The 21,130-nt window shown below is 37.4% G+C and overlaps 2 protein-coding genes and 2 long non-coding RNA genes across 15 annotated transcripts; 1 reads left to right on the forward strand and 3 right to left on the reverse strand.

The window, feature by feature from the left end:
* Positions 1-6,670: 6,670 nt before the first annotated feature.
* Positions 6,671-7,520, forward strand: LOC104086321 (uncharacterized). Its single transcript, XR_684054.3, has 2 exons — positions 6,671-6,911; positions 7,231-7,520. It is a non-coding gene; the product is annotated as an uncharacterized lncRNA (long non-coding RNA).
* Positions 7,521-8,269: 749 nt separating this feature from the next.
* Positions 8,270-8,826, reverse strand: LOC138906943 (uncharacterized). Its single transcript, XM_070196607.1, has 2 exons — positions 8,497-8,826; positions 8,270-8,407 (listed from the first exon to the last, which is right to left on the reverse strand). Exons 1-2 carry the CDS (start codon positions 8,824-8,826, stop codon positions 8,270-8,272), a joined length of 468 nt encoding a protein of 155 aa, XP_070052708.1.
* A 112-nt stretch (positions 8,827-8,938) lies between these two features.
* LOC104086322 (uncharacterized) lies at positions 8,939-11,409 on the reverse strand. The gene is made up of 3 exons (XR_684055.4): positions 11,296-11,409; positions 11,100-11,157; positions 8,939-9,050 (listed from the first exon to the last, which is right to left on the reverse strand). It is a non-coding gene; the product is annotated as an uncharacterized lncRNA (long non-coding RNA).
* A 1,987-nt stretch (positions 11,410-13,396) lies between these two features.
* Positions 13,397-20,350, reverse strand: LOC104086323 (uncharacterized). Of its 12 annotated transcripts, none has more exons than XM_070196652.1 (7): positions 20,142-20,350; positions 19,404-19,484; positions 19,065-19,227; positions 18,313-18,489; positions 17,150-18,209; positions 14,557-14,831; positions 13,397-14,426 (listed from the first exon to the last, which is right to left on the reverse strand). In XM_070196652.1, exons 5-7 carry the CDS (start codon positions 18,148-18,150, stop codon positions 13,678-13,680), a joined length of 2,025 nt encoding a protein of 674 aa, XP_070052753.1. In that variant the 5' UTR covers positions 18,151-18,209; positions 18,313-18,489; positions 19,065-19,227; positions 19,404-19,484; positions 20,142-20,350; the 3' UTR covers positions 13,397-13,677. The 12 variants fall into 12 exon arrangements, with proteins under 12 accessions (XP_070052753.1, XP_070052752.1, XP_009588861.1 ...); XM_070196651.1 differs by having other exon boundaries at positions 19,308-19,484; XM_009590566.4 differs by lacking the exon at positions 19,065-19,227 and having other exon boundaries at positions 18,394-18,466.
* Positions 20,351-21,130: the final 780 nt, after the last annotated feature.

Below are 21,130 nucleotides of genomic sequence, written 5' to 3' on the forward strand. Positions count from 1 at the left end.
GTATCGTATGGATCATGCCAAAAAGAAAGAAGGGATAGCCTTAACATATCTGAACCAATTCTCTTTTGCGAAAATATGTAACGGCGGATCGAAATAGGAAAAAATCCGTATGATATTCTCAAGAAAGATTGTACCGGGCTTTCTTTGAATTAGCATTTCACGTTAGACCTTGTAGCATTTTAGAGAATTTCACGTTGGACCTTGTAGCATCATCCCTTCAGAATTTCATGTTGGACCTTGTAGCATTTCACATTAGACATTGTCATTTCTCTTTAATAATGTAGGAAGATGGTTCCTTTTATCAAAGAGGGTGGCCCCCACTTTGTATGGTGACTAAGCCAACTAAGCTCACTAATTTGCCACCTTAAAGTGTGACTTAAGAGTCACTTATTACCTACTCCCTTGGCTGTCATGTTGAGGCATTTTAAGCTTACCCATAATTTTAATTAATTATCCACTAATCTCTTGATTAACTTGTTAATCTCCCATTAACCAATAATTATTCAATTATCCATATAATCAAGAATTATCTCAGTTACTCAAAATACTACTCACTTTTAACACACTTTATACATCTTGCTATAATGGTCATGTAGTATCTTGTATGGCATTAGTCCATAAATACGGGGTATTATAGCTCGGACCGTATTTTATCCCAAAATATCAAACTTCGACGAAACTCATTTTCTTTGATTTGCTTACCCTCTCACCTTCACGAAATTACTTATCACTTGTTTGAAATAGCATAATATTTATAATTCCAAAATAATCTCATTCCCGAACTTACTTCGATTAACTTACGACGAAACTTTAACGTACAAAAATGCGGGATGCAACATCTCATTTCCGATCTTTCACCAATTTATTTATGGCATACTTTCACGTACAAAAACAAAATATGGGGTGTAACATCAAATACTTTAACTCCTAAAAGGAAGAAGCGCCCCCAAGTAGTACTCTTTTTCCCTCACTCGAGTTTTGTCCCATTAGGGTTTTCTCAAGGAGGTTTTTAACGAGGCAACGAAAGGGACACTTCGAGTCGAAGTATGCGAAGGAGGGTCTGTTATCTCTTTCATTGCCTAACTCCTCAATACTACCCAAGTCAAACAGTGAAGGGACTAGATAGACTAAGACTAGGACTGGAACGTCAGCCAACGCCCAAAGTTTGCAACTTTTTCCAATCATGTAATCACAGCAACAACGTCAAAGTAATAGAAACTTACTTTTATCAAAAACCAAAAGGATAAGTTCGACCCAGCTCAAATAACACCTATCGGCCCTCGGCCCTCGGCCACGTTTCGATGAAAGGTTAAATTTAACCAAACGAGAAGCGAAGTCCGACCAAATTCAAACTTAACCGATTGATCCTTAAACATACTCGATCTATATGGACAAAGAGATGATTCAGCCTATGGCTATTCAACCCAAAGAATAAGACCAGTTAGAGGATGACATCAAAAATACAAAGGAGCAAAACACGCAAGTACAAAAACAAATCACGGCAAATAAGAAAGGCACAAATGGAAGCAAAAATCAGCTTTGATATTTATAGACAAGGTTTTTTACAAAGGCTTTTGGAAAAGCAAGCAGAAGTACACAAAGTGATAAAAACAAACTACTATTGGCCATCGCCATCACGATCCACAACATCCTTACCAGCCCGACCCTCAACAACGTCGCTTTCCTGACTGTCAACGAAATCACCGCCCCAATCTTCAGCGCCCTCTCCATCCTCGCCTGGAGGGTAAATAGAATCATTTCAAGCCTCATCCTCAAGATGATCTGTATTTTCCGCCCCATTCTTATATTCTTCGCCGGGGTGAGGCATAGCCCGGTCGTAACCATAAGCAATCCGAGCCTCATGAGCCTTGACCCGAGCATCCTCAAGGGCCGCCCCAGAAATAGAGCCCTTCGCACGCAACTCACGAAGCACATCCAGTCGGGCCTCGGCATGAATCTATTCTTCATACAGCTCACATGGGACGTTGGGGAAGCCAGAAGTCGTAGATAAAGAAGGTCGTGCAAGAAGTTGGGCCTTCTCGGCCTATAGAGCAGTAACTCGATCATAAAGATCGGAGGTCTCTTTTTTCAACTCCCCAATCCTTTCATCAAGCCGTTCCTCTTTAGCCCTCGCCATCGACATGTCATTTTATCGCTTAGAACGGAGATTTCGGTTCGCTAATTCAAGAAACTCCACCATCCTTAGAGCCTCCGACCGAGCAATCTATGACTTATCGAGCTCCTCTTGCTTCTTGGTGACCTCACCACTAAGAGCCTCTGCCTTGAACTGGCACTCTTCAAGTTCACCTTGCAACTGGACCACTTGAGCTTGGAGATCGATGCATTGGGCCTCTATACCCCTACTAAGCTCAAGTTTCTCATCTTTTCTCCTCAACTTCCCTTCAAGGACGCTACATTTCCCTGTAACCTGAATCATCTCCTCGTCCCTCTTCTTTAAGTCCTCCCTCAGGACGTACACATCGCCGCCTTTGCGAAGCCGACATCGGAGCTCTCGGTACTTCCTAAGGCACGTGGTGTACTTGTCTTTCAGCTTCACGCAAATTTCTTTACGTCTCCTCTCCCGTCGATCACTCTCAATCTCTAGAATAACCGTCTATAAAACAAAGAAAAGGTGTTAGAACTTACAAAGAAACTAAGGCATAAGGAAAGGAACATACGATAGTCGTACTTACCCTGAGAGCGAGGCCATCAATATTATTTGACAGAGTATTGTCGTTTATCGTCTCGAGGGTCGTACCTGCAATCTCAGAACAAAGAGGACCGAGAGAAGGTACTACTCCCTCGGTATTTACAAGTAAATTACTATCCATTAGGATCGTAATAGTCCTGGAACAGCTTTCCAACCTCACCTCAAGTTGAGTAAGTCCCTCGTCGATCATCCTCCATTCGCCCAGATCCATATCAGAGTCGGACCCGACGTCCTCTTCAGCAAAAATCTTCCCTTTGTCATCAGCAGATGAGGGGACATCTACTGCAGCCCTAGAAGACGAAGCCTCATCTTACCTCGAAAGTGCAAAGCCGTCGTCGGGCATCCCGCCTTCGACCGTCTTCCCCGCGGGATGCACCAATACATCCACATTTGTCTCCTCCAAATACGGGGCCTCAGAGTCCACCCCAGTGCTCTCTCAAACATGCACTGTAGTCGTCTCTCAAAGAACGAAGTTGCCTTCTTCTAAGTCGACGACTACCAGCCTTTCTCCTCCTGTATCTACGGCTCTCCTCTTATGAGGAATTAGACCACAATCCTCAGGAGAGAGATCATCGTCCTCATCAATCAATGAAAAGAATTGAGGAGCGAAAGCAGCGAACGGAACGAAGGCAGGTTTTTGGATTGTGGTAGCCGGGGGAGGGGTCGATACAGAAGGGACGATAGTCGCAATAGGGGCAGACGCCAGAGGTGCAGCAGCCTTCCTCTGAAAGGATAGCACCGGTGCCCGGCTCCTTCGAGAGGACCCCTTGCCTAAAAAAGAGACAAACGTTGAAGTTAGTAAAATGAATTAGCATACAACAAAAAATGAAATGACCACTGCCAAATAGAAGAAGTTACATGTCGAAGGAAGAATCGGTTTGAACTTCTTGATGAAGCTCGGCTAGTGGTGGATTCCTACGACGTGGGGGAAAATTTGCTCGACCCAATCAGAAATGTGCGTGACTAAAAGGGGAGGCTGATTGTTGGCTGCAAGAAAATAAGAGTCCTTCAACTAATTCTGAGCAAATAAAAGAACGCAATTAAAAATCGGGCACTTACGTGTGTAATTCCAAGCCTCAGGAAAGCCATCGGCATTAGCCATAACGTCCTCAGTCGTGACGTAGAAAAAATTGAGCCGGAATTGGCGACTGGCCTAATCGTTTGTCTTCACCACCAAGCATTTGCCTCCATGATGGCGAAAATTCAGCATTGTTCCCATATAGAAGCTAGGGGCGAAGAGATATACCAAATAATGCAGCGTCAGTTCGACCCCAGCCAGCTTAGCAAATTTGGTCAACATTCTAATATTCTTGTAGACGTATGGCGCACACTGAGCAGGGTAGATGCCGTAGTGATGACAAAATTACTCCACCAATGGAAGGAGGTGGAAAGAATAACCGATAAGGGAGGGATATGCGTATAGAGCACAATATCTAGGGCCATGAACCTGCACCACATCCCTACCAACCGAGATCAGTTCGATGTGATTTGGAAGGCCGAACTTGGCCTTGAGTTCCGCCAATTCTTTAGACGTCATCGTCAATAAGAAAATCCCGGGAGCAACGTTTGGTGATCAGGTGAGGTCAGACCTAATGTCGGGATTGCAAGGGATTATTTTCTCCACTGACGGGAATGCTTCATCCTCAACAATAGCAGAAACACCCTCCCCATGGGAAGGAAACACAACTGCCAAAGGAGTAATGCAGCTCCCTTCACCAGCATCTGAGGGTAAGTTGGACATGATTTAAAGTGATAAAGAAAAATAACAAATGGAAAAAATAGGGATGATGTAGGGAAACAAAATAAGGAAATAAAGTTCAAAGAAGCGAAATACTGAGAATGAGGTTGGTGTACTGAAAAGATAAGAAGAAACAAACTAAAAATTCAGGTTCAAGAATCCCTATTTATAGAGATCGTGGCACTAGACGCAAAAACGACTCGTCATAATTGGCAACGGAATCGAAACGGCAAATCCAATCAAGGGTCACACATGAATTGAAGCTGCGCATCGAGAAAATATGTCATAATGACGCATGATGTCCATGACATCATTCTCACCCATGTACAAGATAACTCCAACAAATCACTCTGGAAAAATTGAGGCATTTGAAATATATGGCCCATAAAGGGCCATGTTGCCTATTCATCACAAGGACTATGACCCTTATAGCTTACTCGATAAGTTTGACCACAAACAACATTATTCGCTCATTAAGCTCACCTACAAGGACGACCTCAATAAGTAGAGGGACTAACTGTATGGGTCAAAAATTATCTTTGACATGATCAAACCCTGTTAACATTAAAGAGGCACTCGTAGACTGCCACATGATATCAGTACGACTTTAATAAAGACCTGCCCAAGGTCAAAGTGGTCCATGACGCGACGAAGGCTGCGGTCGAAGAGTCAGCGAAGATCAAGGTTGGGGAATCGTCATAGATCAAGTTCGAGGTTGAGCATCTTAGACATAGTTATAACGACTAGTTTTAAGATAGGACATAAAAGAGAATATTCTAGTAAATATTCTCTGCATCTGTACTACTAGAGTTTTTAGGAATATGTTCTCAATAAATAGAAAGAGACACAATGATAGAGGACATAAGATATTCACTTGTAAGAAAACACATTGACTTTATAGAGAGAATCTGGTGATATTGCAAGCATATGAAAATAATCTTTTTACTAAGATTCATGTCTAACTTTTTCACTTGATCCAAAAATAACCTGAGTGTTCAAAGGCTCATCAATCATTTATCATTTTCAGAAATAATATCTCACCCATTTTCAGGTGACTCACACGTTCTTATTTACTTAAATGTCATTCATTGTTATTTATTACTATCTAATGTTATCTCCCACCTTTTTGGATCATTGAATATTGTTAGTGTTGCTTACATTTACTGTTATTCGGTCAAATATATATACTATCTGCCACAAAATCAATAATCTTATCTTTCGGATATAAATATTAGTTAAGATTGACTCTATTTTATTTAAATCCAATTGGTTGAACCCGGATCTAAATTTTGGGTCAAACAAATTGTGTAACTAAAATCACTTAAAATATCACATAATTTAGTCTAAGTATTAAAGAAAATGCCTCATATATCTCCTCCTAGTGACTTTTTGTGATATGTAGGTAGTTCAGTAATTTTTTTGTTATAAAAAAATACTTCTTCTTTTTTAATTTATGTGACACCTTTTTGTTTTTGGAGATTCAAACCTTTTTATTTTGACAATACATTTGGACATAGAATTTTTTTAATTTTTTCAAATAAAATTTACACATAGGAAACTACGTAAATTTTTTTTTTACTATAAGCCATAATAAATAATAATTTAAAATATTTAATAAGCATACAAAAAATTACGGTCAAATATGTGGTTACAAATAATTCAGCTATAATAATAGAAATTAGACGTAATACGATTTTAAATAGAAAACTTTCAATCATTTTAATTTGTTTGAAAGGAGAAAAAAAGAAGTAATATTGATACCCAATTCCTGCAAATAAAGCAAAAATGACTCCCATAGAAAGTATATAACGAAAATGTGCAACCACATAATAAGTATCATGTAGGGCAATGTTTATCCCAGAATTAGTCATAACTATTTAAGTGAGTTCTCCTACGATGAACAAAAAGATAAACCCTATAGCAAATAATAAGTGCTTCATCCGTTCACTTTTAATTATCCAATATATTAAAAATATATTTTTACTTTTACTTATCTATTTTAACTGTCTATTTTAACAAATAACGAGAAAGACAATTTTTTTCTCACCTCTCAAAACCTACTCATAATATAATTAAATACAGTACTTAAAATTTGAGTGGGACGGCTCAATTTGTCTCTTTAAAATATTGAAAACCCAATAATGCCCCTAGCTAGGGTTTTTTCGGGAGACACTTTATAAAAGGGGTTAGAGATGCAAAAGCCGTTAGTAGTTTCCTTTCTCAAGCCCAACCTATTGTTGCACCAGATGCAAGTTACGTTGTTCTTCCATTTCTGTGATTTGTCCAAAACGAACCATTAAACTTGCACTGGGTACAACTGTAAGCAGGACTTGAGATTGACTTTCACCCCATGATCTAAGCTCAAAGAAAGATGTTAAGACTGAGTAAGTTACAGAACGAGTATGCTCAACCCTTTTTCTTGAGCCGAGGTTCTTCGGAAATTAATTTTTCTACCGTCATAAGGTAGTGTTATATTTTAACCTCTCTAAATCCCACTTGTGAGATTTCATTAGTTTTGTTCTTGTTGTTGTTATTGTTGTTATATATATTGTTCGAGTGAAGTATAAATTCAGTTAAGATTCGATGATTCTCCCCGGCTATGCAGCCTCACACGGGTAGAGTTTGATATTCCTTTGTCGATGTTTGCTCAACGGATAAAAGTTACTCAAAGGATAACAAATTGATTTTCCTCTATTTATATGTCTAGATACCTTCCTTTTTCATTTATTTAATTGTTTCTTACAATACAATGAATTAAAATTGATTGATAAACTTGTTACAGCTTGCTGCAGGGTACAAGAAAGAAGCTGTCTTTGAGATAGACCTCAAGTACACAATCTAATCTTAAATGGGCAAATCTTTGTGTTTTGGAATCTAACCAGACATTCAATTTAATGACATCTCAATTGGAATTTACACGAATGTGTGAGTTCAACTATTATTGTCTTTTATTCTAATTTTGGAAAAGAAGAGAAAAAGGAGTTTATATCTGACATCGGTTTTTGAAACACTAATGTGGTAAAGAAGGTGTAACTTAATGAAAATTGTGTAGTTCACTCACTTTTGACTCAATTATACCGTTGTATTTATTTACTAAGTATTTATTTTGGCAGTCTTTCTGGAAAAAGAGAAAAAACTTGCTCAGAATTTCTTGAATTTTATTTTGGAACTTGGGTAATAAGTTGTTGCTCAACGTGTCAAAGAAACTCCAATTGGTAATAAAAAGTACGGAAAAGGATCAAAGTTGTCCTTTTACCATACGAAATAGAACAATTATTTAACGTTGGTAGCATAATTGCCCCCGCCGTGACTAAATGGACTCATTCCTACCCTTCTCGGTCAGGGATGGATCTAGAAATTGAAGTGTATGAGTTTCTATCACAATTTTAAGTCAATATATTACAATAACTGAATTAAGGAACGAGTATCTATATCTAACATATATTTAGAAAATAACAAAACACTTAAAGACTAATATATGAATATAAACATTATCACTATTACAATTGTACTCGACGACTTGTCATGTTTTGAAAACGATCAATGATTGCATCATTAGGTACACTTTTAAATACTTCATCCTCTATATAACAAACTAACCAATCATTAAAAAATCCATCACCAATTCTGCTTTGCAAGTCATTTTTAACGTGCTTCATCGAAGAAAAAGCTCTTTCTACCGTTGCAGTAGCGACATGCAATATTAGACTTAACTTCACAAGCAAATAAACAAGTCTCCAAGTCATGTGCAAATTTGTTTTAACCAATGTCTTTGAAAGATCTCCAAATCTTTTCAAGTTAGAGAATTCATTGCCCGCCTCTCACACATAGTCAATATAGATGTCAAGCTCAAAACTCAGATCCTCAAGCATAGAATCAGTGAACTCATTCGGATAGTGTGTAGCAAGTTTCATAATCTTGTCTTTATCATAATTTGCAAGAGAATTATCTAACTCAAACTAGCCATACCAAGAAGCAGATCAGTATTCACTTTATTGAAACGATTGTTAAGCTCCGAAAGTTGTAAATTAATAATAGCATAGAAAACCTCTACACGCAAATGATAAGAATATGTAACACTTGATTTCTTACGCTTTGACTTTCCACGAACATAATTCATATCTATTTCGGGGATCATAATACCATGCTTGACACAAAATAAAGAAACGTCTCTTATCAAAGAATTCCATCTAGAATCTATCATATCTTGCAATTGTCTCTTTGCGAAACCAACAAGCTTCATTGCACTTACAATATCTTGATCTTTTTTTTGCAAAGCCATATTTAAATCATATGTAAGTGCCAATACTTTCAACATTAAATGTAACATATACACAAAGTCATAGGATCTTATGTCATCCACTAGACTTTTTGCCATTGATCTCTCATGATAATTTGAACCGTCAATTGCAAGAACTCCAAGTACGTGAACAATTGATGAGAATAAACTAATAAAATTACGCAGTCTTAAAATGAGAACCCCACCGAGTATCACCTGCCCTTTGAAGTCCAAGTTCTTGATTTAAACCGCTTCCTGTATGAACTTCACCAAGCACTAGTAGTTCCTCTAATTTTTCTGCTTGATCATCTCGAAGCATCTCCCTATCTTGAACAACATCTATCGGCCATCGGTGCACCTTAATAAAAGGCCAAGTTCGTCCCAGCTTGAACAACACATATCGGCCCTCAGCCGTACTATTAAAAAAAGGTTTAAAATTCGACCAAGTTCAAATAACACCTATCCGTCCTGGGCCGCGATTTAACAAGAGGTTAAAATTCGACCAAGTTCGAATAACACTCATCGGCCCTCGGCCACGTTTCGATGGAAGGTTAAATTTAACCAAACGAGAAGCGAAGTCCGACCAAATTCAAACTTAATCGATCGATCCTTAAACATACTCGATCTATACGGACAAAGATATGATTCAGCCTATGGCTATTCAACCCAAAGACTACGACCAGTTAGAGGACGACATCAAAAATACGAAGGAGCAAAACACGCAAGTACAAAAACAAATCACGGCAAATAAGAAAGGCACAAATGGAAGCAAAAATCAGTTTTGATATTTATAGACAAGGTTTTTTACAAAGGCTTTTGGAAAAGCAAGCAAAAGTACACAAAGTGATAAAAACAAACTGCTATTGGCCATCGCCATCACGATCCACAACATCCTTACCGGCCCGACCCTCAACAACGTCGCTTTCCTGATTGTCAACGAAATTACCGCCCCAATCTTTAGCGCCCTCTCCATCCTCGCCTGGAGGGTAAATAGAATCATTTCAGGCCTCATCCTCAAGATGATCTGTATTCTCCTCCCCGTTCTTATATTTTTCGTCAGGGTGAGGCATAGCCGGGTCGTAACCATAAGCAATACGAGCCCCGTGAGCCTTGACCCAAGCATCCTCAAGGGCCGCCCCAGAAACAGAGCCATTCGCACGCAACTCACGAAGCATATCCAGTCGGGCCTCGGCATGAATCTATTCTTCATACAGCTCACATGGGAAGTGCCAATACTTTCAACACTAAATGTAACATATACACAAAGTCATAGGATCTTATGTCATCCACTAGACTTTTTGCCATTGATCTCTCATGATAATTTGGACCGTCAATTGTAAGAACTCCAAGTACATGAACAATTGATGAGAATAAACTAATAAAATTATGCATTGTCTTAAAATGAGAACCCCACCGAGTATCACATGCCCTTTGAAGTCCAAGTTCTTGATTTAAACCACTTCCTGTATGAACTTCACCAAGCACTAGTAGTTCCTCTAATGTTTTTGCTTGATCATCTCGAAACATCTCCCTACGCTTAAAAGAACCCCCAACAATATTTAAAATATTTGCAAGAATATCAAAAAATTATTCGGTCTCATAATATTTTTTTGCAACAGCTACAAGAGTCAATTGCAATTGATGAGCAAAACAATGTATGCAATATGCTGAAGTAGTATCATTCATAATCAAAGTTTTAAGACCATTAATTTCTCCCTGCATGTTATTAGCTCCATCATAACCTTGTCCCCGTATTTGAGATTTACTCAATAAATGTTCCAAAAACAAAGAATAAATTGCTTCTTTTAATGACTTTGCAGATGTATCTTTAACATGAACAATGCTAAGGAATCACTCAATAACTTTACCCTCTTTGTTGACATAACGTAAAATAAGCGTCATTTGTTCCTTATGAGAGGCATCCTTAGACTCATCAACCAATATCCCAAAGTAATCCCCGTTCAAGTCTTCAACAATTGTTTTCAATGTTTCTTTCGCACAAGAACTCACAATATCTTTTTGTATATTTGGACAAATCATAATGTTATTTTTTGGAGCATTTTCTAACACAATTTTCTTTACATCATCCTTCTTATTTTCATACCACTTTAAGAGATCCAAGAAGTTGCTTCTTCTTGTAGACGTTTCATGTTCATCGTGACCCCCAAAAGACATTCCTTCTTTCAAAAGATACCTTGCAACATCAATTGAGGCATTCAGGCGAACCCGATACTTACTTTTTGTTTTCTCGGATTGCTTATCAAAAGATGTTAAAATAGATTGTGCTTGATTCGATAAATCTAGCATCATCTTGAAACACCGATTATGAACACTATTCACTTCACCCACATGTGTGTTAAACCTCTCTATACCTGAAGAGGTTTGCGGCTTGAAAAATCTCTTGATCATATCGAGTCTCACTAAAATGCCCTACAAATCATAAGACACAAATTAAATATTACAGATGAATATAAGAGGAAAATAGTTAAGAAATATTATTTTATATAATATAATATAAGAGAAAAATAGTTATATAAAAAAAAAATATGAAGGAAGGAGAGGACCTACAATGGATCACTGCTTGTCTTTGATAGGCAACAGAAGAAAAGTCAAGATTGAAGAAGAACGAAGGTCGAAGAACCAGTGGCTTGCAAGATTGAAGAAGAACGAAACCCTAACTCTTTTTTTGTTTTGGGGACATTTTGATGTGGTTGTTTCCTTTTAGGTTCACTTTAGTCATCTATTATTATTAAAAAAATAGACTAAAGTGGAAGTTGTACTAACTTGACAGAAAGGGAGCAATATTTGTTTGTTTGATGTTTTCCCTTAGTGGAAGTACTGCTCAAAAACTTTGGTTTTTGTCTGTTTAATAAAAAGGACTTATGGGGACTCGAACTTGCATCAGCAAGAAGGGAAGCGGGCCACATCCGGGTTCCAAGATTTACCATTGGACCAGAAATGCATTTTGGAACTGGGTTCCCATATAATTATTGTTATATATTCAATAGATTTCTTAATACAAATATAGGATCTACACAAAAGCTACTGGGTTCCCGAGAACCCATACATAATACTGTATGTCCGCCCATGTTAGATCCATTTTTTTGAATATTTTTGAATTCCAAAATTTATTTTTCTTATTTTTTATATCCATGTGGCACTAAAAGTTCCCCCATTTCATACTCCACCATTCCCCACTTATATACCATGTTTGATCAAGTTTCTCCAATTCAAGAATCACTTTTTTTCAAAAGAAATATTTTTTTTCCAAAGTTTGAACTGTATGGCCAAGCTTTTGAATAGGAAAAAAAAATGCTTTTGCAGAGAAGTAGAAACAGTTTTGAATATTCAGAAAAAAGTAATTTCTCTCCAAAAACACTTTTTTCAAAATCACTTTTGAGAAAAATACACTTAGAATCAGTTTTTAAAAGTTTGTCAAAACACTAATTGCTGTTCAGAAGTGCTTTTCAAATTAATTATCCAAATAAAATTGATTCTCACCAAAATTACTTGTCAAAATAAGCTGAATTTTGCAGTTTAACCAAGCAGGCTATTAGTATTTACCATACCAGTTCTTTTCTTCTCCGTTGAGATGAGCTCTAGCATAATTCACCATTGAAAGGGGAGGGGTTCAGGTAAGTCTGGTAAGGCAAGGGGAGGAGGGGGGAGAGGGGGTAATTCGAGACGTGGCATTTTAATTAGATTAAAAATAGGATTGGAATTTAAAAATACAGAAAATAAGGTCGTTAGTCAAAAAGAGTAGGAATGAGCTCATTTAGTCACAGCGGGGGCAATTATGCTACCAATTATAATTGTTAATTGTTCTGGCCATTTTCCGTAAAAAGTATCAACCACACATGATATTGAGGACTTCTACAATTGACTCTAACTAGTGGCTGAGTTGTTATAATGACTCTAACATGTCTCTGAAAAGAGAAAAGTGAACACCTAGAAGGAAATGAGAAAAGAGAAATTCCACAAAAAAAAGAAATTCCGAAAAGAGCAAAATATATATTCATAGAAGTTTTTTCATACCGCAATTTTAACTTTTAATCGAGGTACGTGCACGAGTTGATAGACAGTTAGAGGGAGACAATTGCTACCAATAAAAGAAAAAAAAGGAACCACATTTAAGGAAGAGAGTCTGGGACCCGACATGAACGACATTCCCATCCTCTGAAAAAATGCTAGGAACTACGGACCGTTTGTCCATCAAATTTTGCAAGATTTTGAAAAAAATTCCAAAATGAATTTTTCAAAATTTTCAGAAATTTTTATTTCCCCACTCATAAAACTGCAATATTTTTCAAGTGAAATGCATGTCCAAACATAATTTCAAATTCCAAATATCATTTTTCAACATAACTCCAATTACTACTTTTTTTTCCAGAAATTACAATTTTTATGTCCAAACACCTACTAAGATGCTTCAAATAGGCTATGTTGCTTTTGACCTCCAAAACCACAAACTTCAAAAGAGTAAATAGGTAATGCACATGCAGCAACAATAATTATTTGAAGTTGTGTCCATCTACATTTTTCTCCAGGACATTGTTTTCCTGGGAATGATCTCTCTATCCATTTGGCTTTGGCCAAAAGTATAGCCATCATTCCCTACAACGCATAAGGATAGTTTTTCACCACTTCCCATTTAAGTGACAGCATAAGATGATGAGAACTTGATGTCTCAATGATCATCTGTTCAACTTTTACGTTGGTTGGTTTTCTCCAACCATTACAGCTAATTAGTTATTTATTCATTGGAAGAACATGGCAATATCTAACTCATTCTTGTTACACGTTAGCAAATCTGTCTTTCAACATCTACCTCAACTTAAAAATTACAGAGACAAGAAACTGTTGAGTCCAGTCAACAGCAGCTAAAAAGTGCAAAGATATTGGCCACGAATGCTATGTGCTGTCTATAGACTAGTCAAAATGATGATTAATTTACCTCGTAGCTCTTGCACTGATTGATGAATGGTAATTGGTGCTTCTTTCGTTTCTGTAGGAAGAGTAAACATCATCATATTGACTCGACTCATTTGGATTAGCTGTGGCTCCAAGTCCTAACCGCGCGGAGCTATTCAATCCAGGTTTTTGCTCTACACTTCCAGTCCCAGTTTCAGGGTCAATTTGGAGATTCAGAGGCGGAGGGATGCAAGCACCTCCCTTACGAACAGGAGGCTCTCTCTCATGGTCGTCATAATCATTGGCTGAATCAGATGGTTTAACAGGACCTTCTGATGGATTAACTTCTCCAATCTCCCTAAAAAATTTGGACACACTCTCCAGAATCTCAGACTCCGACACGGTGGAGGGTGGTATAACGGTGGAGATATCCAAAGGGCTCATGGGAGAGTAAGGCACCCCACTACCAATCTGCATCTTCCTGACCATACCAGGAATAAGACCAGGAGGAAACAATGGGTATGGAGGCAACTTTACGCCTACATTTGCAGTTGATGCTGGCATGGGATGACCTGCAGCTTGTAGATTTCCTTGTGGAACAGAGGACGGCACAGGCATCAACCCAGGAAACCCAGTGGGTGGAACTACACCAGGATGAAATTGATGTGCTGCCGCAGATGGCATTGGAGGAACTGCTTTATCTTGATTGGCTAGATTAGGCATTGGAAGCACCTGCTCGTCAGGCTTCCACTGTAAAGCATTCTGGTATGCTACCTGGTGTGACAATCCTAAAAACCCGAAAAGAAAAGGATAATAAGAAAATCAGCCATGAGTAATTGTTCAGATTGGCCAAAAGAAATAGATAACAATCGAAAGACAGTCTTTCAGTGATTACAGCTAGATTAGCAGCACAACTACCTGCAGCAACAGAAGGATCTGCAGCCAGTAGTTCCCTTTGAGGACCAGCAAAATTTGAAGGCAGCCCACTCATCATCTCATTTTCAAGTGCACGAATTGTATCCTGATCATAGACTTCCTTGGAGCCCCAAAACTGTAAAATTTTCTGCAGCCGAGACTGATTTTCTTCCTTGTTTTGAGGATTGTGATATATCCTCGCAAGCATGGGACCCAAAACAGGCTTAAAAGCAAGTGCCTCATTGTCAAGCTCATGCGGATTGATTCGTCGTTGCAAGCTGCAAATATCAAAAACAAAAATGAGTACCTATGAGTCCTCCCCCCCCCCCCCCCCACACACACACACACACACAGAGACACAGACACAGACACACACATGCAGGCAAATACAGCATACGAATATGTTGGAGTTTGGTGGAAGTGGAAATGTATTAAAACGAAGGAGAAATAACATATACATTTTTTAAGCCGACCAAATTGCTGTTAATCCATTCATTTGATTTGCTATTTTTGAGAAAGTCAGGGGCGCATGCAACTCGTGGATGTCAATAAGCGCCTAACACCACAAAACCGAAACCCTCATGTAGCTGATACACAAACAAAAGTTGAGCAGAGCTGTCGTGTGAATACCACCAAAGCACCAGCAAGTAGGGGCAAGTAGGGCAGAGCGAAAATTCTAAAAACCGCTTACTAACCAATCCAAATCATACTGCACCCAAAATTCCAGTTTAATTTAGTGTAGGTTGGTTTTGCATTTAATTTAAGAAATTGAAATACTGATCTCGTTTTAGAATACTTTGGTTTCAACAGAAACATGTACCTATTTGTTAATAACAACTAATTCTAGTATGAAGTATGAGAATTAAGAAAGAGGTAGAAGTAGAAATCTGAAGTGCTATTCACTATTCAATAAGTCATAAGGTACATGTAACCCGTGGTATCAAAGGCAGAAAAGGTAAAAGAGCACAATTATATGGTACTCCCTCCGGTCCACAATAAGTGACCATTTTACCTTTTTATTTTGGTCCAAAATAAATGTCCATTTACATAATCAAGAAGGAATTAATTTTATTTTTCTAAAATTTGCCCTTATTTACATATTCCAATGTGTCAAGGTAACAATTAATTAAGGTTAATTTAGTAAATACATCTTTTTTTCTCTAGGAGTTCGTATTTCCTTAATGGGTGTGCCAAAGTTAAATTGGTCACTTATTGTGGACCGGAGGGAGTAGTCTTTAAGAACAAAGAGTAATCAAAGCACATGATTTAGTGAAGAAACAAAATAAAATGTATGTGTGTGTGTAATAGAAAGAAAAGAATAACGGTCAACACCAACAACGGCTTTATGGAAAAACGAATGAACAAATTACAATTGAGACATTTAAAATAAATTTCATGTAAATCAAATAGAAAAACCATGTTAAAGTGTTGATTCACATGCTCTAAAATTTCTAATTTTGGTATAACAACTGGTTTACTCATACCAAATTTCTAATTTCTGATTCCTATTCTATCACACATATTCTTGACGTTTTCTTTCCAATTAACATATTACTTTGTCAACTAAGTTTATTTTTCATTGTTCCCATCGTCAAGATAGAACCCAATGGTGATCATATGCATGTCTTCGTTTCTCTTATTTATTTTTTTCTGTATTTTTTTAACTGCTTTATTAGTTCGTTTTCCTTTTGGTTGTATTCCTGCAGCCCTAAGTTTCTTCAAGAGATAGGTGTTTCAATGATTCTATATGTCGTTGATATCAGGGTAATCTGTAACGAATTAGAGTTTTTTTTTGGGGGGGTGGGGGGTGGTTTGAAGATGAGTTTTTTTTTTTTAATTTATATTTTTAATATTGAGTGTGAGACACACTATATGCCAGGTAAGATATGAAAGTTTACGAGACACATCTCTGTCAAGTAGAGGTGTCTATCTGGTCACTAGCTAAAGGTGTACCATATCCACATTTCGGCATTGCCCCTCCCCCAAATTAAAAAAGAGGCCGTATTATCATAAAATGAGCATCATAGCTAGGATTACCTTCTATGCTGACAAAATAGTTTTCTTCCAAGTTCTATACCTCCTTCCGTTTTTAGGAATACAACCATTTTTCTTGCTTAGTTCAAAGCTGGCATCAGCTTGTGATGGTGGAGCTGATGTTAAAGTTCATATAATTCATATTCAGATTCATCAAGTATAACCTTATCAAACTGTCGGGATTTTGGGAGGACGTGGGGGAAACTGGAGACAGAGAGAAAGATCTATGATATGAAGCTGCCTTCAGATGACCATGAGTGTTTCAGGTACTCAGTTTCTTTAATTCCTTATGATTATAAGGGCATGTTTAATACTGCTTAGCTGTTACAAGAAATCAATAAGATGCACCAAAGTGACACAATTTTTTAGGAAAAGATGAAGATATTTTTTCCTTCTAGAAAAAGGCATAACTGAAAAAAGTTAAAGATTTTTTTTTATTTTTTTTTTTGTGAAAAGAAAATAAAGGAAGTCTAGTTCATACTTCGGGCAAGATAGAGAATTCACTCAGGCACAGGTATCTACTTTTGCAGTAAATTATTAGGTAAATTAAATGATATATTACCTCTCGAATAGGATGTCATTGGCAAGATAGACAATATGCAGCTGTCTCTCAGGATCATCTACAGAAAATACCCTATCTCTGATTGCCTCAGCCAAAGCAGGTATAAGTGGAGACCTCTGCATGAACCAACTCTTTGCACCTTTAATTGACTCTTTGGTACCATTAAGAATGTTTAGTACATTATTCAATTCCATTTCAACATCTGATGGAAGAGGCCTTGATAAACCTTTGAAAGACCTATATGAATGATCATAATCTGGGCGGCCAAAAGCCTGAGAGGGCTGCTGTTCAAAGAATGGCGGCAAAGGAGGTTGATGTAAATGAGGTGGACCCAACATTGCAGCAGAAGCCCCAGCAGCGGTATTTGAGCCGCTATATGTGGGATTTAAAGGTGATTGGCTCATCATAGGATTTGGTGGATGCATCATAGGCAAAGAAGAGGATGGAAAAGGAGCATTAAACAGTCCACCAGGTGGGCGAGTAGACATCCAAAGTTTATAGCGGTAGTAGTAATGGCCTTCACCACCAAAGAGGAAACTGTAAGCTGGATTATCTTGCTGTTTTTCGCGGATCATTGCTTCAAACTCGGGACCATTTTTGACAGCATACTCTATTAATTTATCAATACGTTTTTGGAGTTCGGGATCAGATGGTGGGGGAGCTAGAGGAGGGGGAGAATCATAGGGATTGTGGAAAGGTGACGGTGCATAGTGAGGAGGCATATGTGGAGGAAACGCAGGAGGCGGCTGCTGTTGCTGCTGAAGGTGAAGAAGGTGAGGAGGCGGTGTATGTGGATGGAGTTGTGGTTGCTGAATGGGGCGAGGGTAAGGGAACTGTTGAAGGGAAGAATGTGGGGGTAGAAATGGAGGACCATGAACTGAAGGAGGAAATTGTTGATGCTGGGGATGAAAACCAAACTGTTGTTGCTGTTGCATGCTAGCTGCTTGGTGCTGCTGCTGAGCAAAAGTCATAGCAGTATAATCATGAGCTTGTCGATCCATCACCACTAAAGGGACTAGCAGGACATGAATGCAGGAGCAGTTTGAAACACTCTAATAACCTGTACAAAATAACATACTAATAAGATGACATGCATTCCAATTTTGGGCAAACCTTAAGAAATTATTCTTGTGCAGTAAGAACAAAAAATGAGCATTTACTACCTCTAACTAAGTTAACAGGTATCCACCAAAGTTTTAGTACTAAAAAACAGCCTTAACGATGAGTAGCCATGAGCACTACACCTTAGAGACTGGTGTTGCACTAGTCCTGAGACTGCTTTTATGTCTGCCTATTTCACTTCGAGTTCAGCCATTCCTGATTGCATAATGTTTCAGTATCTATATCACAATTTAAAAGAGAACAGAGTCTGCACATTGATGAGTAAATATTTAAGCACGATAAGAGACGGAAAATAACTAAGTTGTGTGGACTCTTCATTTGTGTGTGCTGCACCCGTGCCGACACCACACTGATACTAGTATTGGTGTGGGATACGTACCGGATCTGGTCAATCAACATTGGGTACTTTGACCACAAATTACGGAGAAATTAAAAAATAAGATTTGGCATTGATTTGTTTTGACAAAGGTAACAGTAATGTATTAAAAAGGCCCAGCACAAAGGTTATGCTGGTAACCATTTACAGATTCCAAAAGAAGCAAAAAGCTATCCTTGTTCTTCTTACAAGGGTTCTATGACGTCTAAAATGGATTTTTCATCATTCAAATAAGATTTGGCATTGATTTTTCAAGACAAAAGCTACTGCAGATTTCTAGATGGCTACCTAATAAAAGATTGAGTTACTACACTCTACAAGCTACATGTAAGTTTTCCACATGATGTCTCATAATTTAGGCATACTTTTATAGCTCTATTTTTAGATATAGTCGAATCCCCACACCTGTATCCATACCTGGATTCGTACCTCCAAATCTTAAAATTTAGACCATGAAGGATCCGATCTCTAGATTTGTACCCATTAAGATTTGTGCATGGATTTTTACTTTCTGTTAATCGGGCTTGAAGCTATTGTTGGACTTGCTGTTCATGTAACTAATCCACATCTGCTCATGTAACTGACCAGGAAACCAGAAGTATTAGCAAATACAACAATCCCGTCGTTATAGACTTGGATGTTTGAAAAACATTGTATTACCCCTCCACATTTCAAAACATTGTTGTCCATTTGGTATCAACTTGTCAATGTAATTAAACCTCCTAAGCATGTTTTTGAAGAACTTTGTATTCTTACCCCTGTTTTAACCATAAGCATAATGGTACCCTCTCTGTGGTTCCGCCATCGTTCCCCAACCATAGGCACTTTAAATTCTACCTGCAAGAGAGCTCTTTATACTTAGCTACGTCATGGAACTACCGTTTTAAACCTACTTTTCAAGAAAGTTTCTCAACTGATATGCTCTATACTTAGACTTGGATGTCCCATCAACCAATCCATCGGGTACCTGCTACCTCTTACCACTATATATACTGATTAATTCTATCTACCACCATATGGAAAGAAATCATTTACCTCTTTTTTTTTTTACGCTTTATGGCTAGAAGGTATTTTCTAAGGGTGTTTAGTGTTAGCTGCAGCTCAATGTTTAAGCAGTTATGTTCTAGGTCTAAAGGTATGTAACATTAAATTCTAGATAGCTCAAACTGTAGGTGGCATAATCATAAATTGCCTCATAACCCAAATGGCATTTAGTCAAAATCCAACAACAAGCACTTCAATAAACAGGTAGACTATAATTCAACCTTTTCAGGATGATATTTTCTAAGCAAACAATGACAGCTCTCATCAAATATAACACATTCAAGCACTAATCCTCGATAGCAATCGTGAAAGCTCAACTAGGTTCAGCATCATCCTTTGCTGTAATAGAAGTTTGATTCACCCCATAAATGGAAGTGCATATTTGAACTATACAAAATAGGAGTCTGAAGTTTTCTTTATAGAGTTAAAGAGTATTACAACCAAACTTACAAGTCGATTTCGTTCGGAGAAAGAGAATGCAGATGAGTTCGCAGCCGAAGGCGATTGAATTGACGGATAGGTCGAACACCTTTCTCGTTTTTCAGAAAAAAAAATAAACAGTAGTAGTAATTGTATAATTATATTGGAGTAGTTCTGACAACACTCCAAGACGCAAAATAAATCAAAACAGAGCTTTTTCCTAATCCAAACACCAAATTAATTCTTTTTTGCTTCCATTAAAGCATTTACATACTAGTACTAGAAAAAATATATTTTGATGGTGAACTTGGTCGTGACTTCCAACTAGATTTATTATTTATTAGTATTATTTTTATTTTTAAAATTCCTTCCGTTTACCTATTTCATTTTTGGTCCGTTCAAAAAAGAATGAATCCTTTCTAAATTTGGAAACAATTTAGCTTTAAACTTTCAATTCCACCCTTAATGAGAATCTTTTACAACTACACAAATACTCTGAATCCATTTTTGACTTATTTAGCACCACAAATTTCAAAAGTTTTTATTTTTTCTTAAATTATGTGCTCAATCAAACAGATCACATAAATTAGAACGGAGGGAGCATTATTTTAAGCTTATGCGTTTCAACTATTTTACTGTTATTAGCGAAAAATTTCAAGAAAAAAATTAAATAAGAAAAATAAGAAAAAAATTGAATAAGAAAGAAAAAGAAAAATACATGAAACAATAAATAAGAATAATAATTTAAAAATGAATGCAAAAATGTCTATGGATGTCTTTTTTCTGTGTGCCCCTAATTTCTAGCTTTAACATACTATAAAAGACAATGAAGCTACTATCCATGCCACTTTGGCATTACACGGAGATTTTAGATAGGAAATCTTACGGTTTAGGACGGTGGTCATTTAATAATTCTTTGTCAAAAAATTACACTATTTATAAAGATAAAATATTAAATTTTAAAGATAAATATTCTTTATCATTTTTTTTTGGCACCCTTGAAACCTCATGCTCATAGT

This window comes from Nicotiana tomentosiformis, chromosome 3 (assembly GCF_000390325.3).
Source record: "Nicotiana tomentosiformis chromosome 3, ASM39032v3, whole genome shotgun sequence".
In the NCBI taxonomy this organism is placed as follows: domain Eukaryota; kingdom Viridiplantae; phylum Streptophyta; class Magnoliopsida; order Solanales; family Solanaceae; genus Nicotiana; species Nicotiana tomentosiformis.